This window comes from Girardinichthys multiradiatus, chromosome 22, assembly GCF_021462225.1.
Source record: "Girardinichthys multiradiatus isolate DD_20200921_A chromosome 22, DD_fGirMul_XY1, whole genome shotgun sequence".
In the NCBI taxonomy this organism is placed as follows: domain Eukaryota; kingdom Metazoa; phylum Chordata; class Actinopteri; order Cyprinodontiformes; family Goodeidae; genus Girardinichthys; species Girardinichthys multiradiatus.
This window is the reverse complement of record NC_061814.1, coordinates 18,190,660-18,208,698: the sequence shown is the minus strand read 5'-3', so window position 1 is coordinate 18,208,698 and position 18,039 is coordinate 18,190,660. Positions and strand designations below refer to the sequence as shown.

General features: G+C 38.7%; 1 protein-coding gene across 4 annotated transcripts in view; it reads left to right on the top strand.

Annotated features, from left to right (window-relative positions):
• ccser2a (coiled-coil serine-rich protein 2a) overlaps positions 1-18,039 on the top strand; it is a 62,363-nt gene that overhangs the window by 30,587 nt on the left and 13,737 nt on the right. For all 4 annotated transcript variants that reach the window (XM_047351574.1, XM_047351576.1, XM_047351575.1 and 1 more), the window contains exons 5-9: positions 1,803-1,911; positions 2,031-2,211; positions 4,576-4,641; positions 4,779-4,904; positions 8,810-8,950. In XM_047351574.1, the coding sequence (XP_047207530.1) occupies positions 1,803-1,911; positions 2,031-2,211; positions 4,576-4,641; positions 4,779-4,904; positions 8,810-8,950 (623 nt within the window). The remainder of the gene's footprint in view (positions 1-1,802; positions 1,912-2,030; positions 2,212-4,575; positions 4,642-4,778; positions 4,905-8,809; positions 8,951-18,039) is intronic.

The following is an 18,039-nucleotide window of genomic DNA, read 5'->3' as shown; positions in this document are numbered from 1 at the left end:
AGCACACCATCCCTACAGTGAAACATGGTGGTGGCAGCATCATGTTGTGGTAATGCTGGTAAAGGCATACGAAAAACACTTGCAGCTGTAGTTTTCAGGTGGTTCTACACATTAATGACTTATGAGAGAGAAAACTTGGAAAACCTTGTGTCATATTTTTCCAATGTTGAAATCATACACCACTTTGTGTTTTTCTATCATAAAATCCCAGTAAAATACTGCAAGGTTTGTTTTTGTCATGTGACAAAATGTTGAAAAGGTAAAGGCAAATGAATAAATGATTACATGGTAAAATTAGTTTTGAACCCTTTGTGTACAGTTAAATAATTTTAGAACCTGGTACAAATTGGATAATATGCGCTTTAATTGCATACAAGTGATTTACTTTTTCTTTATCTTGACAGTATATTGTATTGGACCATATTTGAGTTACCAAATGGGGTTATTAATAATGTAGCTGCAAAGACATATTTTTCTTTTGGTTCAAACAGCAATCTACTTCAGCCTCCCTAACTCCAATCCTAAGAGGTTAAACTAGGCAAGTTAGATTCTTGGTGCTGACCAAAAGCAAGAATAAAGTGAATTAAACTAGCTTTTTGAATTACTTTAACAGAAACCTAGAACATATCTAATAAACTTGCAATCTCATATATGCTGTATGTAAACAGTCATCTCCTAATTTCTGAGAACAGGAGAGGGTTGGAAGGAAGGGAATGTTCACTCTGCAGGAATGTAAATTGGAGCATCATCTCTTCCTACTCCTTTTCGGGTAGCAGCCATATTTATAGCCCTCTGTGTCATGGGTAGAGTTTGTGTCACGTGAGGCAAAGTAACAGCAACACACACTGAGGAGTTCAGTTAAATCCAGTCTGCAGGGCAGGCCCTGAGACGTGGCAAAGGGTAGGCATTCTCTCCTAAAACTCTGACACAAAACAGGAAAAGGAAAAGTAGAAAGAAATGGAGAAGAGGACTTGTGATATGTTTTCATCCAGCTGTCAGCCCTCTTGAAGGGAGAAAGGACACAGCTTCACTCTCCCAGCAGGCCACTTCCTTGCTTGGCCACTCACCAGTCACCTCCCCTGCTCTCCCTATCACCACCACAGCCTTCTCTCTCTCTCCCCTACTAGCTCCAGCTCCAAGGGAGTTCCCTGAAAAACAAGGCCGTCAACAAAGGCAGGGTCAGACAGCCTGGGAGCTGGGCTCACTTTTTCCCTAGCCTTTTAACAAATCATCAGTTAAATAGGCAAGGCATAGATTCTCTTTAGTCTGTTCCTGACTTTATCTATATTCATGGACTTTTCTTATTCAGTTTGTACTTCTTTCTAAAGGACTTTATCCGATCCAAAAAGAGTCATTGAAGGCTCTTTAGTTCCAGAAATGTAACGGCTACATATCAGACGGGTTGTCTGCTCCTGTGCTATGTGGTGACGCTCTAGGTAAAGTATGTTAAACACGGCTCCTAAATTAATTTGAATGGGGTTTGCAGTCTTTATCTGCTTTCATGCTTATTTGAGTATTTCACACATAAAAAGCCAAAGGTAATTTTGATTTCCTGGGAACCCTGTTTTCTCAGCTGTCAATTTTGTTGCAGTCATAGTTTAAGACAAAGCTGTATAAGTGTGGCCTAATACTGAGTTTTTTCCCCTGAAAGTAGAGCAAAGAGAATCATCCTCTTATATTTGCATCTAACTTTTTCTTTTCTTCTCCAAGTAGAACTCCATCACACGCTTTCCTCTCTCTTGTTTCTTCTGTATATATGTATATTACTACTGCTGTCTCACCCTTGCTCAAAATTCTTTCAGACTTTGACAGCATGTCTCTCATGGAGCGCTCAGACAGAGGTGGCCAGCAGGGTCAGCGACGCAAACAGCACCGCTGGAGTGGCTCAGATCATTCCTTCCATGACAGCAGGTTGGTCAGGCTTTGACAACAAAAGTGAACAAGAACATGAAAGTAGTAAAAAAAAAAAAAATACACTAAACCCAGCATTGTGACCGATTCCTGCTAACTTGTGGATTTCTTTCTTTCAGGCTTCATTTCTTTAATAATTATGACAATCACAAGACTTCACGGTTTCCTTCTCGGCCCATCCAGTCTGATGGCAAGCAGCCAGTCTACAAACCAATATTGGATGAACCCACCATCGAAGACATGACACAGGACTGCAGTGTCCTGAGGAACCAACTGCTCAGGCTCAAAACATTACTGCAGGTTCGATCCATATATATATTTTAGATGCTTTGGCTTAGTTTAACCACAGTTGCATAGACATCAAAACAAACATCACACAAAAAGTGAGGGATGTTAAGTTTGGTCAATTATTTCAATGTTGTAGTAATGCTTCTTGGCGGAAAATCGTGTTCTGTTATTTCCCTTCTAAATAGTGCCACAATTGTAAGTAAATGCCTTTGTAGGGTGAGCATGTGGGTTGCAGCCATGAAAGACTTGCCATATCCTAATCAAATGCCTAACACATTATTCTGCTATTCACGTTTGTTTGGTGTTATTTGATTGGATGGTTGAAGTTTAGAGCAACAAGACATGTCTGCATGAAGAAAAAGTGCCAGGCTCATCACCGACTTGGTCACACACTGTTGTGGGATGGCATGTCCTTCCTGAACCATTATATGCCCAAGTCTGCCAATCTGGTTGTGTTGATCACTGGTATGAATTGCACACCCACGGCAATCCTACAGGTGTTCAGTGGGGTTCAGGTCAGAACTGAAACAGACCATCCTTTCCACTAAATTCTCGAGGTGGTCTCTGATTCCCCCCGGCTCTGTGGGGGTGAGCGACATCTTGAGAGGATGGAGTTTAGTCCTCAGAGTGCAGATTTGGGATTGAAATTGATGGCAGAATCTTATCATGATACCTCTCTGCACTGAGTTTACCTGTTATGATGGAAAGTCTTGTATTTCTAGTAAGGTAGATGGCGCTCCACACCATCCTACTGCCTCCACCAAAAGCTGTTTAGTGTTGCCAATGAGGATTTGACAAGTTTTTCATGGCCACTCTCCTGCTCAATCACAGCTGCATTTTCTAACACATGTGGCACCATTAAAAGGAAAATAAAATTTTTGTTCAGTGGGATAAGATTTATTGCCAAGAAGCATACAATAAAAAATTATTGACCAAACAAAAATGTCCTTATTTCTTGTGCTGATTATAAATATGTTTTCTTGCCTTCCTGCTGTAAGCGGACATTAGTATTAATATTAGAAGCAGGTTGATGTCAAGCTATGTGTGTGTGAGAGAGAGGTTGCTGTTTAACAGGTTTTTACTATTATTTAAAGCAAAAAAAAGATTATGGAGTTAACAGTTTATGCTATCTTTAGCATCTTATAGAAACGATTAGCGTGGTTAGTATTAAACTGCAATTTGTTTGTGTAGCCTTACACAGAGATTTTTTGAATCGTTGACAGTGTTTCCAAAGTCAACATGTTCTGTGACAAATAGAGATTGAACTATCAAAACAATGATAAAGCAGAGGAATTTTAGTGTAATCATTTCAGCCTTCTCATTATCTGCCTTGAGTCTCACTCTCTCTTGCTGTCTTGCAGCCTGAATTAAATAATTTCCTTTTAAATAGTGTCTTAAATCTCTGTGCCTCATTTGACTTCAATTTGACAATTTGGACAATTGAAACTGAAAAATAGCAAACTGTGAGCCTCTTTTCTTTAGTAACAACTTCCACAACGAAGAGTGTTGTTGTTGATTTACTACTGCTAACTTATGGTGCTTTCACTGGCCAGATAATGTTCAGATTTTTTCATTTCGGTGTTGCCAGATTTCTTGGTGCATCTCAAACAATATTTGCATTTGTCTTAAATCATTTCTCTTTCAGGGGTTTAAGTTTTCTTTCTGCAGAAAGTCAAACCCTTAAATTGCATTGCCTCAGGTGGAATATTTTTTTTATCCCGTATCAAACTCTCTTCTTATTTTTCTTTCTCCTTTTTTTTCATGCTATGTTGAGCTCAAGGCATACACTGTGCAACAAACCGCTTGAGCCAGAGGTCTTTTAACTTTTGCGTGATTTAGCTGCATAATTTAAATGTAACTTTAATGAGCGTCAGGTTTAACATGCTGTTGAAGTAAAGTTTCTCTCAGCTGAGTGACAGAAGGATAAAAACTGAAAACCTTTTTGTGACTCCTCGCAGCATAAAATATACCATTTCAAGCCTTCCATTTTGACTTTGAATAAATATAACTGGCAAGAGGTTTTAAATTTTTGACAACCTATTCCTAATTTTACCAAGCAAAGACTGTTATTGGAGTGTAAACCTTAAAGTCCGGGCTTGTTGTCAAAAAAACGCACTCGAATTCTGTTGCTCTTATGTAAGCTTGCTAAGGTGAGGACAGTTTTTAGATTCAGTAAAATAAATATATTGAATATTCAATGCCATACTGTGCCTCTGATATGTAGCTGGCAGTTCAGGGTCAGTGGAAAATCTGTGCAGTACAGTGAGATACTTTTACGGTTGTGAAATATTGTTTTTGAGGCATGCCTGAGGCAATTGATTCAGCTCACTTTGCTCCCCGCATCTGTTTGTTTGCATGTGTTTTTTCTGTTTCAAGCTTGAAGAAACAGAGTCTCCAGCAGATGTTTGTGAGCAGACGGAAGACAATGCCACTTTGTCACAGGTACAAAACTTTTCTGGGGTTTTGCAATGTTGCTCATCAAATAAGGTGTGTGCATCAAATCAACATACAGTGTTTTCCCCCACATGATGTTGTCTCCTATTAGTATGGCTGTATGCTGTATGTGTGTGTGCTTTCAGATTGAGGCCCTGATTAAGGAAGTGCAGGTGCTCAGGGAGGAGCTGAAGAGTAGAGACAAGGCTATAGCTCTGCTCACTGTGCAGTGCCAACAGCTACAACAGCATCAACATCAGCGGGAACAAATGGTGAGTTGGTATGAACTGGACTGATACAAGTTGAGGCCCTGTGCACACGAGACCAGCTTAGGTGTATCCACAAAGGTATTTTGTCATTTAGGTGTTTCGTCCACACGGATCCGGCGTTTTCAGAGACCAAAAACAAGCATTTTTTAAACTGGCTCCCAAGATGGAAATGCATCTTTTCTCAAACGATAAGATCACAGCTCCATCTTTCTCTGTAACATGCATACTACAGCATTTTCAGTGGTACTGCGTACACTTGTGTGAATACACATTTTTTGTAAGTTGTTTTTGACACAATAAGTCGTTTTTGTCATCATGCAGACAGAGCCTCAGTGTACTAAATTATTAATATACTTACAATTTACTCATTAGACTTCAGGACACAGTGTTGTCCTGCCCTATTTTGAACACAGAAATTATTAAAATGTTATGGAGAGAATTGACATTTTGTGTATGCCTGCTTGGGCACAAGAACGAGATCCCAGATACAAGCGGCTGAAATGAGCTTCCTCCGTAAGGTGGCCGGGCTCGGGCATCTATATCGGATGCCTCCTGGACGCCTTCCTTGGGAGGTGTTCCAGGCACGTCCCACCGGGAGGAGGCCCAGGGGACGGCCCAGGACACGCTGGAGGGACTATGTCTCTCGGCTGGCCTGGGAACGCCTTGGGCACTCCCTCGGAGAAAATGAGTTTACTTTATTTTTTATCAAATCAAGCTAAGTGAAAAATACATTTTCAAAACCCATTTACTTTAAATGTCAATAGAACATGTAGACTATAAGTGCACACTTTTTATTTTATTTTGCTCTCATGTACTACAAATCACTTAGTTCCTCTTTCAGCCATTTTCCTCCTTTAATGCAGTCTTTCTTGGAGATCTGTGTCAGATAAATGGTCCTATGTATCACTGTTTATACTGGTTTGTACAAAAAGAAAACATTAAAAACCATACTATGATTGCATCATCCTGTACGGCAGGACTGCTGCTTAATTGCCTAATGGCAAGAGAAGACATACTGTGGCACTGCTCATTGTGTGTAGGAATTCAAATGAAGGCTATTTGCTGTACCCCTACACACACTGGTGCTCATGCCTAAAAACAACATCTATTCTGTCTGATTTTGACTCTAACATTCATTAGTGTTCTCCTGTTAGCCCAAAAAAAAATCATCATATGTATGGCTGACATTATTCAAATCACTGCCATACTGAGAAATACCAAAATGTCAATGCAGGACCGACCAGCTTATCTGTGACATGCTGTCTGGCCAATTAGGATAACCACCCACCCACAGCTCTTCAGTCTGCATAATATTGTTACATCCTTAACTCCCAACAATCAAAGAAAAAAAATGTACATGTTTTTTAGTTCTCAAAGAACAGGGCAAAAGAGTTTAATGTCCAGGTTGGGCAAGAAAAACTAGCAATTCAAGCAGGATTGTTTTTGAGTCCATGAAGACTGCTGGTTCAACTTAAATTAGTGAGTCAAAGTCTTGGTGTTTGTTCCTGAAATTGGTGTGGTGTTAGTAGCTGTTAGGAGGCTGAAGTCGGTAACAGCTGACTGAATGCAACATAATGGAGAAAGAAAAACAATGGAGGTGTGTGTCACAGCAAAATGTCTTTTTCAGATCAAAGCGTGTGTGTGTGTGTATTTGGAGGGTTGAGATTGGAAATGTGAGAGAAAAGCAGAACTATTAGAAACTGAAAATTGTTATTAAAGTCCTACTGGACCGAAAGCAGCCTCAGGGTTAGCTAGTAGTTCCCACACTCTTTAAGACATTATCTCTAAATTATCATGTAATCATTTTTCTTTGAAACTGGGATGGTTCTTGTTAAATTGCCAATCATGTCCTTAAATTCTAATTAAAGCTTAGATAATCTGCTGACTCCTGGTTTTCTTTTACATTAGGCTGATGCTGTATCTAAAGTCGGAAATAATATGTCATCACACTACATGTATTCTGATGCATAATACAAAAGATAAATCAGATTAAATGAATGTATTTGTATTTCATTGTATAGCAAATATGGTGGAATAAACTGTTTTTCTGGTATCAATTACAGATTAGAGTAAAACAAATGTACAAATAATACAAAATAGAAACAGAAAATAACACAAGACAGATAAATGCAAGCAGAAAAATGTATCATGCATAATCTTAACAATAATTTATAATTTTCACATCTTGATGCAGAAAGCTGTGTAGCGGTCTGCTGTCGACGAGGCAGTACCGTTTATCTGATGACAGCCGTTTAAAAAGTTCATGGAGCGGGTGTGAGGAGTCTTGACAAATGTCAAAATCCGATGCTAGATTGTTTTGTTGTATTGTGTGACACAAACAGCTATTTATCTTTTAAAGACATTTCTCAAAGAAGATATTACTAACCCAACAAAAGGTATGAGTATCTTTATGGCTCACATTCACCTTGGCTTGATATAGGTTCCTTGATACAGCGTTCATTTTTCACCAAGTTTTTTACTTGATGGTAGACCATTCCTGAATGTTTGCTCCATCATATTTCAACAATTCATAGGGCGGCTATTATTTACAGTGTCTGTCAGAAGTTTACAAACATTCATCATCTGCATAAATTGTGTATTATTTTTAGGCTTTTAATGATGATGTTTAGTTGGTCTTCTCCTAGACTGAAATGATTATACAACTTATGACTTCAATGAATGTAAAAAACAAGAATTAGCTGTACTAGTTTGAATTAATGCAGTTTTATCTAATCTTTGAAGGTTTAAAATGATACATATAGACTCAAATATAGACATACACCCCCACCAAAATTTGGTGAATGTTTTTTTTAGCAAGCTGTAGGGAAACCAGACACATTTTGTTGCCATGATCATGTCATAATTCTGGTTGGATATTTGACCATTTTTTTATGTGTAGCTCATAAAATTTCAATAGGATTAAAGTCAGGTCTTCGGAGAGGTCATTCAGGAAGCCTTCCAAGATTAGTTTGTGTTTAATATCATTGTCCTGCTGGAAAATCTCACTGTGTTTAACCTTAAACCACCTAACCCAAACAGTTACGCTCAGATGAAAGTAAATCAGCTTAAATGATGAGAAACAGCCCAAAAAACTCCAAGGTTTAAGCTGATCTTAAACTTGAAGATGCTAGAACCGCACTGTCACTGTCCACTGTGGAAGGAGCTTTGCATGAGCTATAACATAGATAGTGTTGACCAAGAAAGTACTACACAAAATTTATACCTTCATACATGACTGAAATTTCCAAGTACCTTTATGGACAAGCTAAAGGCTTTTAGGAAAATATTTGATGGTCCGATGAGATGAAGATGGTGTTATTTTTCCACTATAACGTGAAGAACTTTTGTAGGATTTTACGAATTCAATGTGAGGTTTTCAAACCTGAGAACACTGCACCAAGGGTCAAGCATTGCGGTGGTAGCATCATGTAGAGCATCTGTTTCACTGCCAATAATCCTAGGGTTTGCAAAAAGTGGGTGGAACAATAGAATCCGCATTTTTTAACTTCACCTCAAGTCAACAGTTAGATGGATGAAAATTGGACACAGCAGTGTTGCAACAGGACAATGATCCCAAACACTGATAAGAACTGGTTTTGGAATGAAGAAGGCAGGCTGATATTAAGGTTTTGGAATATCCTTTCACTTTGCTGCTGGTACACCTGAATTTCCCCTCTAAGGAACAATGAAGGTTATTTCTATTCTATTCTAAAAACCGGGTCCCTGCCAGAAAACCAATTTAAGTAAACCCTACGTTTTTGAAAGTAAGAGTGGTAAAAAATCCAGCCAGAATTATGCCAGGACCTGCTCCGCCACTTGCTACTACATAAAAAAGTTTCTTGTGCTTCTTAAACCACTCTTTTGCAATTTGAGCACAACTTTCTTTCTTTTTCCCCTCTGTGTTTTAGACCTATGAAGGACGACAGGTTCGATGTCAGTGCCGCCACAGGAGGGCCTCTTCACTACAGCAGAATGAAAGACAGATGGACAAACGGATGCAGCACAATGACAAGGCTACCCAGACACACTGGAAGACACCGAGCTATTCTGTAAGTCCAAACATTGTTCAGTCTAATTCTTTATTATTTAGGTGAGTCAAATTTGAGCTTTAAATAAAATCAAGTCACTTTATGTGGAGAAAAAAAAGAGCATGTAGTTGTTCCAGTCATCTCCTCCCCAATATACAATAGGGCAGACTGGTGACTGACTGCAACCTTGCAGCAAGTTAATCAGTTGAGTGCCTCTCCAGTCATCCACCACTGAAAAAACCCGCCAGGGAGGTAAATTACTGTGCTGGGTGCCCCCTGCCCGATGAGATACAGTTTATTAGACTGTCCATGTGCTTGTCTCAGTGTCTTTTAGTGTAAAACCACCCAGAACCCCTTGAACTTACTCAGTGTTAAAGTTGGAGTGAAAAAGAAGGACAGCAGAAAACAGAGGAATAGAAAGAGACAGAAAGGTAGATAATGTTTATGTATGTGTTTTCTGTTTGCAGTGTCATGCTTCAGTGGCACGCAGGGTTTCAGCCAGTTATTGATTTCAGAGCAGGAGTGCCACAGGCAGCATGCTTAGCAAACAGTACACTAATTGATCTGCTCCTGGCTAAAAGGGTAGAACACATATGCAGAAAAAAACACATTGTGCTTTGATTTTATAATTCAAAGAAATGATTCATTTAAACATCAAAAATAACTTTGTCTGTTCTATTGCAGTATACTATTATACTTATCTGAAGTGGGAAACTCTATTTTTATTTATTACACAAACACAGGCAATATTACTATCTACATAGTAAGCGTGATTGCAATAGCAGCTTATGGTTTAATAGTTTCCATGGCAACTATTAAAGCAGCCTCTATGCTTGATTCATCTCTGTAGCATTTGTATCTGACCTGTTGTACCTGGCACATAACAACTCAGTAAAACACAAAATGCATTCAGGATTTCCTTTGTCACAGCTTGCTATTGCTCTGAAAGGCTCCCTGTGAACCTTTGTTACATTGTAACCAGTAAAAAGAATAGAGAATAATGACTAGAAAAGTGGAAACAGATGACCCGTAGAAGATCTTTGTATTGAATGAACATCACAAGCAAGCTTGGCTTCAGTATTTCTCTTACAATTTAACTCTTTTTTATTTTTATTATTTAAAAATAAGATTTTTTTTCTCTTCCTTTTCATTGTCTTCTGTTTTGTTTTGGTATCATGTTGATGAATGCCATTTCAAAAAGATAAGACACAATGAAAGACGAGTCGCTAGTATTTTTTTGTGCTATTGCACTTTATTGAGAGACCCAGACAAATGTGGGCACCCATGTTAAAGATATATAAAGACATAAAAATGTATTCATTTTCAGTACTTTCGCATAATCTCTCACTGAAGAACCACGTAAAATCCAAAGTTCGATGTGAGTAAATTGATTCAGTGAGTGTTATTGATTTGAACAAAATCACCTGAGGCAAAATTATTGATTCTGCTAACAACCCCTTAAAAATTATTGTAACAATTGTCACAATTTCTAGGAACTCTGAATTTAGGAATCAGTAATTTCCTGTTTCCCTTGGGTGTAAATATAGTGTGACGCAAGGATCCATTTCTCTGAGACACTGAGCTATTTCACCACGCACAGCAAGCTGGATGTGACATACTGAAGCAGAGTCTGAGGAAGGTATGGGGAGGTAAAATATATTTATATCCCCACATTTTACTGTTGAAAAACTTCAGCAAAGAGTGTCAGGTTGTTTGGAGGAATGTGAGGAAAAAGCATTTTCTTTTCATGCATATCAATTGTAAACTTGTGAAGGTTGCTAAACACTATGGGGATGGTTTGCTTTGGTCAGACATAGCTAAAATTGAAGTTTTTGGCCTGTTTCTCTTCCACCGCAATGTAGACATTGTACTAAGAGGAATGGTTAAAGATCCCTCTCTACATATGCTCCAACCTTATACAAATGTCAGTGTTATATGCCAATAAATGTGACAGCAAAGATTTTGTTTCTTAACACAGGATGTTTCTTTACTGGATAAATAGACCAAAATTAAAAGCTTTTTTTTAAAAGCAAGATTATGTAACTGCAATTAATGATAGTATTGTTTTATGCATTTTATACCCATCTTTACTAGAGTTGCTAACAATGTTGTGCCTTATCAGTGTTTGACAGGTTAAAATGTACACTGAGAGGTCCAGAATCCCTGAATTTAACCAGTATCTTAGCAGTAAATGCCTTTGGCCCTTTTATCTTGTGTGGGCTTTCTGTAAATCGTGCTTGCTTTTTACTGATATTATCAGAGCCCGATAGATATCAGGAGAATTTAGAGGCTAGTTAAACACCTTAGACTCTTTGTTGACAATTCCTAAACGGTTTTTTACAGGATCCACTGCTTTTTTGGAGAGAGGTGTTTGCTTCTGAAAAGGAAACAACAATTTGGTGGCAGAGAAATGTAACATCCATGTGAATGCAGAAGAAGAAGATGTTCCCTGCTTAAGATTGTTTTTCTTTTTTAACAACAAGACAGCTTACCTGGGGTTGGTTTTAATGTTGTAGCTGAGCAGTGAACTGGAGTTTTCTTATAGTATGTAGGTACTGATACTCATTTCTCATCAAGCATCTGAGCTGTACAGGCCATGCACTGACGACTTAGTTTGTTTTTCATCAAAGTAAAATGTCAGCTGTTATGCTAGAATCATAATTTCTAACAGAACTACACACTTTCATTCCATTACCCTTTCTCCTCAATCCAGATAAGACACTTCTGATATTGTCTCTTGTTTAGGGCTGGCTTAACACAATGTCCTTTATCTGTCTATGTGTGGTTGCTCTCAAAGACCTGACTCCAACTGTAGTCCAAGCCTCATGGATTTCCCCAATCCTCTGAAGGCTGTAGTTATCCCTGTTGCCTTTCTACTTTGTTTTCCTTTCCACTCCAACTTCCATTTATATGCTTGAATACAGCGCTCTGAGAACAGCCAGCTTCTTTAGGAATGACGTTTTGTGGCTTACTTTCCTTATGGGTGGTGTCAATGAAAGTCTGGTGGACACCTGTCATGCTAGCAGTCTTTCTAGCAGATTGTAGGGCATAACTTTATATTTCTGGATATAAAAAAATGTATTGGTATTTTGTAAAATTCTAATTTTCTGACAAACTGTTATTTTGTTTTTATCAGCTATAAGCCATAATCATCAAAATGAGCTTGAGTCAATCAACTCTTACAATTTTTCAGTTTGCATCTAATGAATCCATATTATGAGTTTCACATTTTGAATTGAATTACAGAAATTGATTAACTTTTTTTTTAGGATTTTCTGATTTATATATAAACACATGTGCAAGGATGTTGACTCTTTCCTGTGAGCTTCTGATTTTGTATTCTGTTTAAAGGATTTGGCAGCATACCCTAACCAACTGTAGTAGGAATCATTCTAATCTGCTACAATTCAAGTTGGTTTCTAGTAGAACATTCAGTGAGAAGACAAAGATGTCCATGTACAAAATGCACACAATATTGGTCAGTCTTGTTGCAGCTCGTCGCACACCATGCATCACATTAGAAATCACTTAAATGTCTCTTGTAGAGCAGTAATCTGTGTGAGTTTCTCCCCAGTGGAATCACAGCAGCACAAATGCTTTCCCTGGCGCCTGTTTCTTCTGCAGCGACTAAAACATGGGTGGTATCATTTTGGTCACTTCACATTTGCCACAATAGAAAGCTGCGCAGCTTTGTTTTCATCTGCTTGTGTTTCTTTGGCCTGTGTGTGAGTACGAGAGCAGGATGCGCCACACATATCTCTTGTGCTTGAGTGGGGAGCACGCTCGGTGAATGTGACTGAACAATGAGTTCAGCCGAATGAGGACTGGAGAGCCGACCCTGCCTATAACCCAGATAAACAAAGATGCAGATGAGCAGCCGCATTGAAACAAAAGGCAGGAGAATAAGCAATGTTGCATCAGTGGCAGACAGAGAGGATAATTACAGCGACCCTCCTACTCCCTCTTTGCCTCCCAAACATCCTCTTCTCTTCTCAAAGCGCTCTAGTGTCTTGTCTTTTTTTTAATCACTTCTATTTTATCTCTCTGACTCGTTGGCTTCAGTGATTTATCCTTTCTGTGCATGTCCCTGTTTTTGCCTGAGATTGTTACATTTCTCAAATTCTTAACTTTTACCGTAATTGGATCAATTTGCTTTCACAGGTAGTAGGAAAAGTGCAGAGAATGGTCAGTGTTTAGCTATAGGTGGGAGGTTCTCTCCTCCCAGATCCTGTTGTTATTTTTGCTCTCACATTTGCAGACAGACCTGCACAAATGCACCTTGCCTTGTATGCACTGGGTGTTTGATAAGTGAGGATCTAATTGCTAAAGTCAGTGAAGTGAGTCACTGTGGTCAGACCTGAGTATTAATAAAAGCCTGATACGTAAAGCTCTGTGGATTAGAAGAACCAAACAAGCACACTAAGACTGTTAGAGACACCATGTTGTCAAAGAAGTAGGTATAGGATAGATCACGCAGGGGAACTTTTACTTGGCTTTTAAATTCGTGTCCTACTTTCATACTATCTGCTTAAGGAGCATAAGAGGCTGACTACCACATCTTAGGAGTAAGACTAAGGGGCCTAAAACACAAAGCCAGCAATCTGCTGGAGGCATCGATTATACACTGGAGGTGGAAGCAGGAGGCAGCCTTTGTGGTGTGTTAAAGCTTTTTTTTTGGTCTAGTGTAATGCTTGTATGAGAAGAACTGAACAGGGGGGCTGGTTCTTTGACGTATTCCATGTGTTAATTTGCTGTTGTATAGTTGTTTAATAGACTTTGCATAGTATAGGGTTAACTATCAACAGTTTTGTTAGAAAGCAATTATCAGGGTTGCATTTGGATCCTGAAATGGTTTTAATTATGTCTTGGCTGTTTAGCATGTAGAAAATTAAATGTACTGATTTAACTAGCAGGCAACATTTAAGTGGAGAATATGTGTTGCATAGAATTGAACGATACTGTACTGCAGAAATAAAATAATATTGTTACTAAATGGGGTTTGAAACATTAAAACTGGTCATCTTTTAACCCTTTATTAGTACCTTGCAAAAGTGTTGATGTTTTCACATTTTGTAAAGTTACAACAACAAACCTCAATGTCAAATTTCAAATTTTACAATAGCTGAATCTCAGTCAGGTTTTTAGGAGAGCTTATGTGAACCACAGATTCCCAATCTAGTGTTAGTCTGGACATTAACTCTCATTTTAACACATAAATATGCCTCTATCTGAACCATATTGTTGTAACCTTGGCTTTGTAGGTCATAGTCCAGCTAGGTGATCTTTGACCCCAGCATCAATTCTTTTTAGCCTCTAACAGGTTTTCTTACAAGATTGCCTTGTATTTAGCTCCATTCATCAACTCTGCCAACCTTCTGTGTTCATGCTTAAGAAAGGAATCCTCTCAGCATGATGCTGCCACCACCATGCTTTACAGTGGAAACGGTATGTTCATGGTGATTAGCAGCATTAGTTTTCAGCTACACAGCGTTTTTAATGTTTTGTATGTAGACTAAAAAATGACCAGTGCCCTTACTTCCTCACAAAGTATCTCACACAAAAGTGAGTATACTTCTCTCATATATGTATATATTTTATTTAAACTTTTCGTAGGACAACACTTTGTGACACTTAGATGCAATGTAAAGTAGTCAGTGTACAGCTTATAACAGTGTAAATTTGTCTCCTAAAAATAACTCAACATACAGCCATTAATGTCTAAACTGCTGTAAAAAAAAAAAGTGAGTACACCCCTAAGTGAAAATGTCCACATTGTGCCCAAAGTGTTTTGTGTGGCCACCATTATCTTCTAGCTCTGTCTCAACTCTGTTGGGCTTGGAGTTCACCAGAGCTGCACAGGTTGCGACTGGAATCCTCTTCCACTCCTCCATGATGACATCACGGAGCTGGTGGATGTTAGACACCTTGCGTTCCTCCTCCTTCCATTTGAGGATGTCCAACAGATTCTTGTTAGGGTTTAGGTCTGAAGACATGCTTGGCCAGTCGAGCACCTTTACCCTTAGTTTCTTTAACAAGACAGAGGTTGTCTTGAAGGTGTGTTTGTGGTTGTTATGTTGGAATACTGCCCTGCAGCCCAGTTTTCAGAGGGAGGGGATCATGCTCTGTTTCGTATGTCACAGTACATGTTGACATTCATGGTTCCTTCAATAAACTGTAGCTTCCCACAGCTAACAGCACTTATGCAGCCCCAAAGCATGGCACTCCCACCAAAATGCTTTACTGTGGGCAAGACACACCGGTCTTTGTACTCTTCACTCGATTGCCACTACACATGCTTGACACTAGCTGAACCAAATAAGTTTGCCTTGGTGTCATTACAACATAGGACAAGGTTCCAAGTCTTTAGTCTGCCTGTCTTGTGCATCATCTTCAGAAGATACTTAATTCTGGGATGACTCTTCCATAAAAACTGGATTTGTAGTGTGTACAAGTTGTTTACCTGTCAACTGCCTCCGACCAGGGCTGTGGGTCTCTGCAGCTCTTCCAGAGTTATCATGGGGCTCTCGGCTGTTTTTTTGATTAATAGAATCCCTGCTGGCCTGTCAGTGTAGGTGGACATCCATATCTTGGTAAGTGTGCAGTTGTCTCAAAGTATTTCTATTTTCTTTTCAAGATAAGTTGACTGTAAATGTATCAAAGCTTGGAATGTTGTTAAATAATCTGACCCTGCTATAAACATCTCCACAGCTTTATCCCCAACCTGTATGCTGCTTCCCTTGGTCTTTATGCTGTTTGTTAACTAATGTTCTCTAACAAACCTCTGAGGCCTTCAGAGAACACCAGCTTTTAGTAAGAAATCATGGCACACACACATGTCCTGGGTGACTTCTAAAGGCAACTGATTGCATTGGATTTTATTTAGGTTTATTCAAGTAAAGCTGGCTGATTAAATGCATGGCGAACCTTTTTAGATTTTAATTGAAAAAATAAATTGAAAACATTACTATTTTCATTACCTCACAGTTAGTACATTGCAGTTTGCGCTTGTAACATTACAAAATGTGGGGTTAAAACACTTGCATAACAATCTATGAATTTTGACAAGCAAATTCAGCAATTGAACACGTGTTGCAGTACGGCTGGACACTCTGCCACTATGTTCTGGCATCAAGTTAAGTAGGGTGAAATGACAAATTTATTAAGACTGCCTCCTTTGTGCAATTGCCATAGTTTAACTATGCTGTCGTCGCCCAACCATCCACATAAAGTCCTGATGCAGTTTACTGATAGAATATCAAAAGGATATCTACAAAAATCTACTTTCTGTCACACTGCTCTTGCAATGCTCTCCCACAGCCCTTCATTGGGGAGCATTTACTTTGATGGAAATACTAAAAACTGGCAGCCTGAGTTGCTGCACAGTTCTAAAAAAAGCTGCCACATCATGTCAGGATTGTTCATACGCCCTCAAACTGACTTTTGTTTTTTCTCATCACCTGGTCCTTTGCAAATTAATCCTTGAAGTGAAGTTTCTGCCAGGACCTCCCGGTGAAACTGTTGTTGGTGTTAAATAAAGAACATGGACAGACGCAACCACCCGCCCCCCTCCTAGTTACACTAGAAGGGGTCCATTATGGTCTCAGCTGCACATGCTACGAAGCTGAAAACTTTTTTTCTGTCTTGTGTTGATGCGTCCAACATATTTGTTTTTGTTTGTGTGTTACAATCTTATTTTAAGAGGTGGCCCTCTGCAATAAGGAAGTGGCCTTTTAATAGTTTTAGTCCTTTACCTGCCTAACATGAATCCAAGAAGTTGTATATGGCAAAATATGCTAATTTCTAAAGGAAAGCACATAAACCACACAACACCGATGCATTTGTTGGATGTGCTGATCCATGTTAACCCCACCTCACAGCTTACAGGTATTAAAGGATGTTCTACTAGAATATTGGTGCCAGATACCACAGCACACCTTTAGGGTTCTACTAGAGTCCATGTTTAAATTGGTTTGGGCTGTTTTAGCATCAACAGATGGCCTTAATGTTATGCTTCATCAGTGTAAATTTTATTACTGCAATAACAAGAATGGATGGTTTTTTGTCCCTTCAGAAAACAGGGACAGTTGTCTACTAGAAAAGTTTTTGGAAATTTGGAAGTTATCTGCAAACAGTGGGAACTTGGCCATTGCAACAATGGTTCATGTGCATTTGTCTGAAAGGCTTAGTTTAGCTCCTGTCTCTTTAAGGCCCTTTTCCAAGTAGATTAGGAACATTTTCAAACATGGATAATGCCGATGCAGATGTACTTTGAAGTGAAGCCTGGCTGAGATCTTGTTGAAATGTCACATTTAGAGTCACACGTTTTGAGAGAACATTTTTTCCACTTTATCATTGAATAAATTTGATTTTTCCACTGAATATTCTCATAACACCTGGCTTGGATGCCAACAGCAAAATCAATCCCAACATAAAAAGTATTTACATGTCTGATCTAAACCAAGTCTGAACTTAAAAGAGAAGTAACCATGCATGCCAGTTTAATTCTTTTGTCTGTCTAGGCAGATTTGTGTTTGTTAAGAACCTTTTCTATTCAATGCAGCCAGAATAACAACTGCTATACCTCAACTGTGCCTTCTGCAGCCACCATGCTTATTACCACATGCATTGCTTCAGCACTATGCATCACATCATGCATTATGCAAATTCAGAGCTGCACAGTGTCACAGCATTTCGAATGCACCTATTTTAAGTGTGTGCCACACTTAAAAAGCTCGATAGGTAAGATGCAAATATGTTACACTGTGATAAGATGAAAAGGGGAAAAAGTCACTGTATTACAGAATACCTTCAACACTTAAGGAAGAGAGAAACTGCAAAAAAGAAAGATTATTTCTTCTTCGCTTTCTTGCTCTTCTTTTCACTATTTATATTATTCTCAGACACACTGCCCTTAAAGAATAAAGCTAAAAGAAAGTGTTTCATTAAATGTATGCATATTTTGCCTTAGTGTGAAACGAGTCCCTTGCAAAGAAAACAAAAAAGGTCAAATAAAAGGCTAAGTTGATAGTATGGGGTTCAATTGTAACTGTTTTAATGTGGACCCCATGATGTATCAATCTTTGTACTCCTATTTGTTTTCTGTTCAGTGT